Source organism: Asterias amurensis, chromosome 15 (genome assembly GCF_032118995.1).
Source record: "Asterias amurensis chromosome 15, ASM3211899v1".
NCBI lineage: Eukaryota > Metazoa > Echinodermata > Asteroidea > Forcipulatida > Asteriidae > Asterias > Asterias amurensis.
Window position 1 is genome coordinate 17,780,015 of NC_092662.1, and position 11,233 is coordinate 17,791,247.

Consider the following 11,233-nt stretch of genomic DNA (forward strand, 5'->3'; position numbering starts at 1 on the left):
CCATGGAGCTAAAGCCCTTGATGTATACATCTGCTACCAAAGGAGATTCCCTGAGAAAAAGAACCACATGCCAGACTACCAGTTCTTATCATCAGAAGATAATAGTGTTTGGGTGCAACCAGACAGTAAAGGCTAGGTTTAATGACCGGAATAAATCACCAAATGGGTGACAGACTACCACAAGTCACACTTGTTACGTAAACAATGTTGCTACGTCCTCATGAGGTCATGGAATGCGGTTGATCGTGGAAAGCTCATGTGGCACTCTGTGACATCATGGAGCTACGGTGACATGAGCCTCCACAACTTGATCCCAATTGAGAATGGTATCCAACCAATTAAAAATGGTATCCCAAGTAAGCAGTTTATTATAAATCAAAATGGCGAATGTGGTATGGTTACTTGCTATGCCTTTCACCTTTTGTAGATTCGAATTAGATTAAAGAATAAGTACAATTTGAACATCATATTATGATTTGTGTTGTCTGTTGTCGATCAACACAACCAATGTATCTAAGATTACGAGGCCCAACCGCGAAGATTTATATAGAGGCAGACGTTGATAAAATAAACAGTAGAGTTCATCTTTAAGTACACACAGTCAATAAGCGACGAGCCACGAGGCGAGGGCATTGTGGCGAGGGTGTCCCCTACTACAGAAGTACCCCCCCCCCCCTCTCTAAACACCTTAAGAATTCCTGAGATTCCGGGTGCACAATGAAGACATAATAAGAGGGGTACACCATGCCACATAATCAAGCACCGGGTGGAAGACAAGATGCATTTTTTACAACTTTTGAGTGAATCTACTCAACAACAAAACTGCAAAATCACATCGTAGTATAATGCATTATACATGTGCCACGCCCTCAATGAGCTCAATAGGCTTCAAGACAAAGCCAATTCGGAATTTCTTTTTCGTTTGAATGCTGCAATCTGAACTCCTTTGAAACCCACCTTTATTTAGGTCCATTGGCTGGAATTCGAATGTTCGTACTATGTTAACGTATAAACTTGTTTAGAAAAAAAAACCGACAATGAAAGTTTAGTTTATTCTGCGATTATGCTGTTTTTCTGATAGCTATAGATAGACTTCTCTGTGAAAACTAAACAAGTTCGATTTATGTATTCTTTCAAAAATCAGTGGTACAACATTCCTTTCTACGACACCATAAAAGAAAATCACATCTTTCCCACTCACTTTTAAGTTTTAAGGTGCATTTACGGAATTTTAAGTTCAACTACTGAAAACTGACTACATTTGACTCATATCAAACTATCGAGTGGCCACCATAGTGATAGTTATGATCAACAAAATAGAAAGTCCGAAGCACAAGCAATGAACTTGGCCGAGGTCCCAAATTGACATCTGCACTTCCGCTGTAATAAGAAATAACGCTTTGCACTAACTGTATTAATTTCACACATGACTTGACACAGTTTGGCCCGAATTTGGATGAAATTCATCATGGCGGCACCCACGCACCAAACCAAGCCCAACCAGGTTAACTTTTTGCAACGTAAACAAATACTCCAGTAGATTCAGTGTACAAACCAAGTATAGCCATGGCTAAAGTTTTGCTGTAAAGTTTGATCGGGTAAGGAAAGATGGAATGAATTTTGAAGATACAACTTACCTTGTGGTAGTGCAAAGACTCCTTGAGACGAAGCTGCATTTACTGATAAGAGAACTAGATAAACGCCAATTACCAGGCTGCCCATCCCAAGCGGGCATCGCACAAAAGTCCGATCCATCCCCTCAAAAAAAAAATAGAAAATCGCCGAATCTGTTACAAGCTCCAACTACGACATGGGTGCACAGACAGCCAAGCTTGACACTTCGAAGTGGTTTTCTAGTTTTTCTTTCTTTAAGATGTGATAAGGGTTTGTCTGCCAACTTTCTCTCTGACCAACAAAGAAAAGTTGTCAAAGTCCAGCCCAGCAGAGGTTGTCGCAACAGAGGCAGCCAGACGATTTTCACCGTACCCCACAACAGTATACAGTGCCGTCGCCCGGTTTTCCTTGCGGGTTGCAACAATTCACCTTCGGATAATACCGAGTCCTGTCCCGCGCCCTGGCCAGTCAAACACCTTGTCAGGAGGAGCAGTACACACCTCACGGACTTGTGATAGATTCGAGGTACCCAGACGGCTGAACTATAACTTTACCCAGCGAATCATAGCCCAGAGAAGTGGAGCGACCAAGGAAATCTCATTTTGCACGGGGGTAAGACAGGAACCCATCGGAGGGAACACAAACAAACAAAAACACTATCCCTAAGAAATGTTCCTTCGCTATGTCGGTTAATTTTCAGCATCCGACCCCAATGGAAAAATAGTTTATTAACAGATTGCTTTTCTCCCTTCGAGATAAGTTCCGAAAAGCAAATGAATCATCTGTGACAAACGCAAACAGATCATCCCATTACAGCACTTCCGAGACAACCCCTACATTCTTACAAGTTGCATGAGTCTTAACCTTTAATCCCGCCCCATGGTGCGCTCCACGCTTGTTCTTATAGCACAAGTTCATATTAGAACCACCAACTATAAGTAATGCAACCACTCAAGCAAACTGACCATACAAATTTTCTGATAACTTTCAATATTTTCCTTGTTGCTGTAAAACCATGTGAATATCTCTTTTGACGATAAGGCTGGTTCTGAAAAGATAACGTCTCAACGTTTTGATCAGTATGCACTGAACATCTTCAGGAGAATGATATTCTTTTCTTCTTTTCTTCTTTTCTTCTAAATATAATTGATATACACAAACTCACACTGGTGCTACTGATTGTACTGAACGATTGGTACCAGCTGTTATGGACAATTAAAGAGTAATGGGTGTTAGTGATTTTTAAAGATGGTCTTCATTGATGTTATGACTAATTTCGGTAGACAGGGAAGCATGATCTTCCCCTAGCTTATTTTACAGGATAAACCAACGTGTGTTTTACACAACACTAATTTATTCTATTTGCTCCATTGGCTCACCTGCCACAATCAAGTGATCAATGGTTGCATCATTGACTTAGGAGGTAAGCCTTACAAATTAAAAAATACTACACGCAACACAGAATGATTAAATGAATTAGCTTCTATAACGATTCAACACAAAATAGCAAACATTTGAAATGTGGTTTATAATAAAATCGTATCAAATTGTTGGAAAACACAATTTTAGCCATGTTTTATGAACGTACACTTAACAAATCAACATAAGCAGAAAAAAACTTGCTAAGCACAGGGAAATATTGCTTAGCAAAAACAGGTTACCAGCCAACATTCCATAAAGTTAACATCGTTGTGACTGGTGCCCCACTAATTGGTTGCTTAGCACATAAATTCTCTGCTAAACAGCTTTATGAAATTGGGCCCTGGCATCGAACAGTTCGAATTGAGGACAAGGTTCGAACTGTGAGACGCCTCTGGCGGTCGTTGAACAAGACTCCCGACTAACTCTTGGGGTCTAGCCCCTACTTATTAAGACTAACCAGCAGGTGTAATTACAATCTCAGCTGATATTATGCAACTGGTTTCGTTTAATGTAGTTCAATGGTTTGATATGAGTACATGGTGGCAATAACTGTGGTTTTCAGTGCTTAGTCCTGGGGTGAATGATAAATTCCAAAGGGTCACCTTGGGGTTATCAGTACAGCTTGACATTTCACAAGAGTTGTATATTAAGAACTTCTTCATTAAAAGTGCAAAGACCCTGTGTTAGAACCTCCTCAATCATTTGCGTTTACTTTGGTGATTATTTAGATGTAGGCAATTATTTATTTTTCCCCTCGATTATACCGATGTATTATAGGTGTGTGCACTTAAATAGTTCCTAACAGGATGGGTAGAACTGAGTCTTAGACAGTGTTCATTCTTTGTGTGATTCACCATAAACACGAATAAGTAAACCAAACACAAATAAATAAAACAGTGACAATTTTGATATTATCCGTTGTATGAGGTAAGATCGCAAAAAAAATGGAAAAAAACATGCACAATAATATTTGCATCATGGAGGTCTAAAAACAAAGTCCTTATCTTTAGTTTAAAAACAGAATTCAGCTGTTGTGTGTTTTTAAGTTTTCAGATAATTTTCTCAAAAATGATTTCATTTCAGATTGAACTATTTCAAAGAAAAAAATTGTCCTTGTTTGAACTGCATATTCACTAAGCTTCCAGACTAACTACTTTAAAAGGAAACAATCAATTAAGAGTCACTCGTCACAACGTACGGGACCCCATATTTGATTACTGCGGCTCACCAAGGGGCATTTATTTCCTTTTCATGGTAAGCAGCTCAATCTGGTTTTTAAACTACAAATTAATTGAAAACACCAACTTTTTACATGAACGACAGCTAAGTTGTCGTCTGCATGGACCTCGAACACTTGAACATCACCAAGCCATAACGCTGATTTTCAGGTGGTGTTTTAACTAATACCACATTAAATACCTCGTCTCGTACCCAACGGCGACTTCCTGTAACCCTGAACTTTTTACATAATTTTAGCAACGGGAGAAATTGTTTTAGCAAATACCCTGCAGGTTTGATTTGAGGGAATAAACCGTGACGTAATATAGGCCTACAGAACTTTGACAACTATTTTGGATGGTATCAAATTTCGTTTACAAAAAGCAACGAGTGTTGAGGCTCTACAAGTTACTGGTCGGACACCACCTTAACCTGGAGGCCACACCTCGCAAAAGAAACGAAACCATTTGAAGACGATCAACCAAGCTAACTAGTCTGAAACAACTCTCATACGAGAAGCGCATCTCACGCTTTAAATGCATGAAGAGAAAGAGCAGCCCTCATCCAAATACAAAATGATGAATCAACTCGACAAGAATAGATCCCGAAGACGGTTCAAAAAGGCTGTGAGCGCCCGAGCACAAGATGACACACTCACAGAAACTTGCAGAGAAGGTCCAGAATCGGCATCTATAAACACTTCTATACAGAGTGGTGGATAGATGGAAATCAACTACCTGAGAGTGCCGTCAAAGCCCCAACACTCATCTGCTTCAACTCAAGCACAATCTTATTAGTGTTTAATGGGCAGCAGACAAGACCCATTGCCATTACAAGACACATATTGAACAAACATAGACACTGGGGTATCGTGTGCGTTTTTAATATCTGTCCAGGCCTTTTGTACCAAAAAGTATATGCAATAAAAAATGTTGTTATTCACAAGAGTAGAGGACCTCCCCCAGTATTGCCCAACCATACTTTAAATACCTAAAGATCTTGCCGACAAGAATAGAATTAAATATTGGCCCAAGCCCTGGACTACGAACCCCCTCAGTTCCCACTTTGAATAAAAGTACACTGTTCCTCTCATACACTTCGAAGGTTTCCCCGAACAACACCTAAAAAAAACACCCAGGTAACACAAGATATCAAGAATAAGCACCCCCCCCCCACCCCGCCCGACCACCAGCACCCAAAAAGTCGCGTATGTCATATATTTGCCGACCTGTCATCTATGTGTAAAGAGGAAAAAAAATTATGTAAATACACGTGTCTGTGGATTGTTGATGTGCAAGATTTCCTAACAGTAATACACGATTCATAATCACTCATCTTGGTCAAGGCTGGGCTAACCACCTCATTACACCTCTAGGTTCTACATGGTTTTTTTTAGATAATTAATGGGTAGACAGAAACTTGTTGATAGGACGGTAATAATGCCAGTTGAGTTTGTGTGACATACGACAAACTGCGCCCTCTATCGATCAACGATGGGAGATTTTTTCCTTTTCTGTTAGTAACTTTTTTTCTTCTTTTTTGGTCGTTTGGGTACCATACCAATACATGTATTGGGGGAAAAAATAGAGAACCTATATATTGATATCCCTTGCCATGGCCCACCGTCAGCGAGTCATGTCACACCAATCAATTTGCAACACTCATAAAAGTGGCCTTCTAATTCTAATCTATATTAATATTATATAAGTTATTGAAATTATAACTAACAGATAGCCAAACAATTTAATCAAGTTGTCCTAAATTGAAGTGAAGCAGGTAGGCCTACATTCTGTTTTTTTTTATATTTTTTTTTTTATACTTCTTAAGACTTAATCATGTTAATAATTAGTGGTACTTAGATTATGTCTGCATACAGTCATCAACTCAACCAAACAATAAAATGGCGAAAAATGACAATGTGCATGGCCGTGGCGACTGTGGGCCAAGTTTTGGTGACTAAATTAAAATTAGTAATAAAAATTAAAAAGTTCATCTTCAAAATGCTTTCATTAAAATTAAAAAAGAGTTTAAAGGGTCTGTCCACACACAGCACTAGCATTGCTTACCTGGAGTTCCTATCCAAGAAATACATGAAAACAACCGTCCGTGGAATTATGGTCGTTTTGGAGCTTAAAAATGCTGATCCACGTTTCCGAGGGAGGGCACTCGCCGCCACCCACCAGCATGGAGATAAAATGAGGTGAACATGAGCCTGGCTGAAAGGGACAACAGACCACGTCGTCATCTTTCCATATGCATGAGCTGGATAAATTAAAGGAAGACAACAAATTCACTTGTACTAAACCTCGTTTTGCGGTTCAACATGATGCGAGTATCCAGAGGAGGTTTCTGCACAGAGGAAGATGAAGATGATTATTTTAACTGTCCCGCCGAAAAAGTTTGGGCAGACGATAATTTGTGTGTGCAAAATTAGATCGTCAGGTACCCAAAGTTCTTGAAACACTTTTGAGTTGTTGGTCGTTTGGGTACCATACCAATACATGGAGAATATTCGACGCATGGGGGCGTGGTTCAAAAATATAAGGTTAATTTCGTTTAATTGCTTGTCGTCTGCTTTGTCTTTGACTTGAGTGAACAGGCGAATATCATGATTTTATAAATACGGGGTTACATCTATTTACACAATGATATGAAATACATGTGGATATTGTTTTAAAGTCAAACTACACAGAGGAAGTGCAAAAAGCTTCAGCATAAACAGTAAAATTTATCATAAAAAAGGCTGAACTTTCTCAGAGCCGTATATAACTTTCTTTGTAAGTCAAAAGCGCCCTCTCTTGGCGTGACAATGTAATCAACAACACAATGTCAAAGTGCAAAGTTGTTGTGTTGCAGCCCCCGGATTGCTGACAATTTCAGCATTTCCACACATCCGTTTGTAGAAATTTGATGGCAAGTATGATAAGATTTCATTATTAATAGAATGCATACACTTTTTACGTGTTACTTAATGTGTTTTACAGCTTCTTGATTGATTGAAATTGAATACGATATGTGCCTTCACACTAGACCCAGTAACTGGGGCGCTGTACTCCTTTTCAACAATTTTTGACTTTATCTGTCGTACTAGCGCCCCAGGGAATGGCACAGAATTTTAACGAATACCCAGTTTTTCGCGACACCCAGCCACAAAAAATGCCTCAAAATGACAAAAAGACCAAACAAACTAGCTCAAAAATCGCCTACTCTATTCTCGATACGTCTAGGATGTAACATCAGGCATTTAATTGTACTCACGATCATTTTTTAAACTCCAAATCGATGATTTTTAACTCCGCATCGTGGAGCGATTGACAAGTCTGCGATTTTCGGATGTGTATGGTAACGAAACATGGCGTCGCGTTGTGGGTGGATGTCCATCAACGGCTGTTTAATGCTACACTTGTTACAGGCGTTGCAGCGAATGCTATACATTGTACACGGGGATGGGTACAGGCGCTGCAGCTAGCGAGTGCCCACGTGCGTTCAATCATGGGCAACGTAACTTATACGGTGCCGGGTTGTTGGAAAAATATCAGAAAGGGGGTGAAAGGTTCTCAGAAAGGGAATATTGTCTGAAAGAGGGGATTTTTCTGGTCATCGCCCCCCCCCCCCCCAAAAAAAAGGGGGAAAAATATGATAAATAAATAAAAACCGCTGTACTTCATCTAGGCCTACGATTTTTGTGCATGGTTAAATTGCTTCTTATAATGTTTAGTGCTGCCAGTGTCACTGTAGAATTTTTATTTATTTATTTATCATCTTTTTTCCCCCTTTTTTTTCCCCCTTTTTTTTGGGGGGGGGGGGGGGGGGGCGATGACCAGAAAAATCCAGACCAGCAGACTTCATCCAGAACCATCCAGCTTCATCCAGCAGACTTCAGACCAGAAAAATCCCCTCTTTCAGACAATATTCCCTTTCTGAGAACTTTTCACCCCCTTTCTGATAATTTTCCAACAACCCGGCACCGTGTAAGTTACGTTGACCATGATTGAACGCACGTGGGCACTCGCTAGCTGCAGCGCCTGTACCCATCCCCGTGTACAATAGCATTCGCTGCAACGCCTGTAACAAGTGTAGCATTAAACAGCCGTTGATGGACATCCACCCACAACGCGACGCCATGTTTCGTTACCATACACATCCGAAAATCGCAGACTTGTCAATCGCTTCCACGATGCGGAGTTAAAAATCATCGATTTGGAGTTTAAAAAATGATCGTGAGTACAATTAAATGCCTGATGTTACATCCTAGACGTATCGAGAATAGAGTAGGCGATTTTTGAGCTAGTTTGTTTGGTCTTTTTGTCATTTTGAGGCATTTTTTGTGGCTGGGTGTCGCGAAAAACTGGGTATTCGTTAAAATTCTGTGCCATTCCCTGGGGCGCTAGTACGACAGATAAAGTCAAAAATTGTTGAAAAGGAGTACAGCGCCCCAGTTACTGGGTCTACCTTCACACTACGTTAAGAAAGAGAATACAAATTAAAATAGAGCAGACGACAGCTCATTATTAATATTTAGTCAGTGCAGGGAGGTATGGTCAGTGTTAATTGTTATCTAAACATTTTTTATTACAGTTTAATTAGCCCACTTCCGTGGCTAAGCAAGGAGCAGGGATTCAGTTTGGCCATAAAACTGGGGCTAAAGAAACAATAATTTATTTTAATAACAAATTTATCGCCAATATAGCAAAATATCAAAAGAAGGTGCCGTTGAACCCACACAAAGATATAGGCGATGCGTGCGCGAGTCGTGCGCTACAACCATACATCGCATAGCAAACTGCCCCATATGTCTTCCCACAAAGCATCGCGGTTCTGAATCGCGATAAACCTTATCCTACCGTGTCCTACTACTGCACAGTCCTAGTGATGACAATTTTGTTCATGAATTTTTTGTGTAAAATGAATTTGACTCTTATATAATGATATAAAAAACATACCAATTCTTACAGCTGGCATTGTCTCTTCCTACGTAGATGAGCTCATGAGATAATAAAATGCTTCGCTACAAGGTAGTAACATTAGACATCCATAACACGCTGATGCGTGTTAACAAATCAACCGGTCAGCAGTACAGTAGAGCAGCACGACAGTATGGCATCAAGCTAGATCCACAGGTTCTAGACAAGGCTTTCTATACAGCCCTCAGAGAGCAAAGAGCAAAGCATCCAAATTATGGAGTGCACACAGGTAAGCACTGTAAACACCTCGCAACTTTTGTCTAATTTTCCATGGAGTCAGTTGATCAACCATTTGGGTGCGCAACTGTGCACAGCAGAGCTTATTGTGGTACTGTGTATGCATAATTACATAAATTGTATCATTTAAAACCATGCACAAAGTGGGTGATATTGAATAGACAGACAGTAGGAGGGTTGACTGTGTACTATGTAGACGCATTCATCACATGATGTCGTACTGCATGCTGGCATAGTTTATCTATCATTCAAAACCACAGTGGTTGATATTGAGTGGACAGACAGTAGGAGGGTTGACTGTACTGTGTGCATTCACCACATGATATCATATTGCAGACTGGCATAGTTTACCTATTATTCAAAACCACAGTGGATGAGGTTCTAGCATTAAAAGTGACTGATACTACATTGTATCTTGAAGAATTTGTATTACACCATGATAATTGCCCTTTGAAACCAAAAGAAAAGACAAACTGGAATTTGTTTTCATGATTTTTGCACTTTTTTGTGATTTCAGGTATGACGTCCAGTGCATGGTGGAGCGAAGTCATCAGAAGAACCTTCATGACGAGTGGACAAGTCGATAACCAGACGATAAGCAAAATCGCCTCCACACTGTTTGAAAACTTCAAGACACCCTCAATGTGGGACGTCTTCCCGGAAGTTAAGTCAACACTCTCCGCTCTAAACAACGAGGGGGTATGTCTAGGTGTGATCTCCAACTGTGATGAACGTTTGATGGACGTTCTAAGATCCGTTAATCTTGCCTCACATTTTGCTTTTATTTTACTCTCTGTCTACACCGGGCATCAGAAACCTGATGCTGAGATATTTCGCATGGCAATGGAGAGGTTAAAGGTCCAACCAGAGGAGTGCCTGCATGTTGGTGATAATGTGAGTCAAGATTACGAGGGAGCAAGGGCTGTTGGAATGTCAGCTGTGATTGTGGATAGGGACGGTTCGTTGGAGACGTCGAATCCTCATGTTGATTCAGGACACTTCATTCGGGATCTTTCAGAGCTGACATTGATTGTGAAGTCATGAAATGTGTGAGATAAAAACAATGATAGGTACTTCTTTGAAAGACTCAAACTCAAAGAGTTGTTCACAAATGTCAATAGTTTACAGAGAGTGCTGCCAAGAGAATGCTTGCACGGAATATCCATCAGCATCCATTATCAAAAAGAGGATGACTTTAAACATGCATAGATGAACTTCATTTAATTTCTTTGGTTGTGAAGCCAAGGACTCTCAGAAAAAGCAAACTTAATCACTCTACTAGCCAAGAATCCAATGAAGAGAAAAAAAGCAAGAAAATTTCAGTTTTCGATGTGGGAGAAAAACCCAGTGAATTATTCCAGGGAAAACCCTCAAAGTCAGGTAGGGACTGAAACCCAATCTACCTAGTGCCCCTGGCGTGATTCGAACCTGGGTCCACTACACCAACCCAACCCCCTAACATTGGACAACTCTTTAGCCAAAATTTACAGCGACGTCTATTTTTAAACATGTGTGCTTCACTTTTAGGAGCTGATCGATAATTGTTGTCAGTGCTTCCCTTCTAGGGATTAGTGATGAGAAGTATCGATGCGGCACACTGTCCATGGTAGGGAGGCTGTAGCATCATGCTGGTGTGAAACTAATTTATCTACACATGAAAATATCACTCACAAACAAGGCTCGTCAATTTTATGAGGGCCCGGGGGAAAAAAAAATTGCAAAATGTTTCCTGAAAACTTAAGGATTGGAATTGTTGGAGACTAACAAAAACAGAGAAG

The 11,233-nt window shown here is 40.2% G+C and overlaps 3 protein-coding genes across 7 annotated transcripts in view; 2 read left to right on the forward strand and 1 right to left on the reverse strand.

Annotated features, from left to right (window-relative positions):
* Positions 1–2,106, reverse strand: part of LOC139948049 (uncharacterized) — a 65,643-nt gene extending 63,537 nt beyond the window's left edge. For both annotated transcript variants that reach the window (XM_071946050.1, XM_071946049.1), the window contains exon 1: positions 1,638–2,106. In XM_071946050.1, coding sequence (XP_071802151.1) covers positions 1,638–1,755 — 118 coding nt within the window. In that variant the 5' untranslated portion in view covers positions 1,756–2,106. The remainder of the gene's footprint in view (positions 1–1,637) is intronic.
* Positions 2,107–7,051: 4,945 nt separating this feature from the next.
* Positions 7,052–11,087, forward strand: LOC139948217 (haloacid dehalogenase-like hydrolase domain-containing protein 3). Of its 4 annotated transcripts, none has more exons than XM_071946298.1 (3): positions 7,052–7,167; positions 9,234–9,447; positions 9,973–11,087. In XM_071946298.1, exons 2-3 carry the CDS (start codon positions 9,255–9,257, stop codon positions 10,497–10,499), a joined length of 720 nt encoding a protein of 239 aa, XP_071802399.1. In that variant the 5' UTR covers positions 7,052–7,167; positions 9,234–9,254; the 3' UTR covers positions 10,500–11,087. The 4 variants fall into 4 exon arrangements, with proteins under 4 accessions (XP_071802399.1, XP_071802401.1, XP_071802400.1 ...); XM_071946300.1 differs by having other exon boundaries at positions 7,079–7,167; positions 9,210–9,447; XM_071946299.1 differs by having other exon boundaries at positions 7,085–7,171.
* The window catches only part of LOC139948215 (ATP-binding cassette sub-family A member 2-like), a 113,878-nt gene continuing 111,036 nt past the window's right edge, over positions 8,392–11,233 (forward strand). The window contains exon 1 of the mRNA XM_071946294.1: positions 8,392–8,474. The gene's annotated coding sequence lies outside the window, so the exon portion shown is untranslated. The remainder of the gene's footprint in view (positions 8,475–11,233) is intronic.

Coding starts and splice junctions, on each gene's coding strand:
- LOC139948217 (XM_071946298.1), top strand. CDS start 9,255: ATGCTTCGCTACAAGGTAGTAACATTAGACATCCATAACACGCTGATG. Junction 9,448..9,972: donor AAATTATGGAGTGCACACAG/GTAAGCACTGTA, acceptor TTGTGATTTCAG/GTATGACGTCCAGTGCATGG.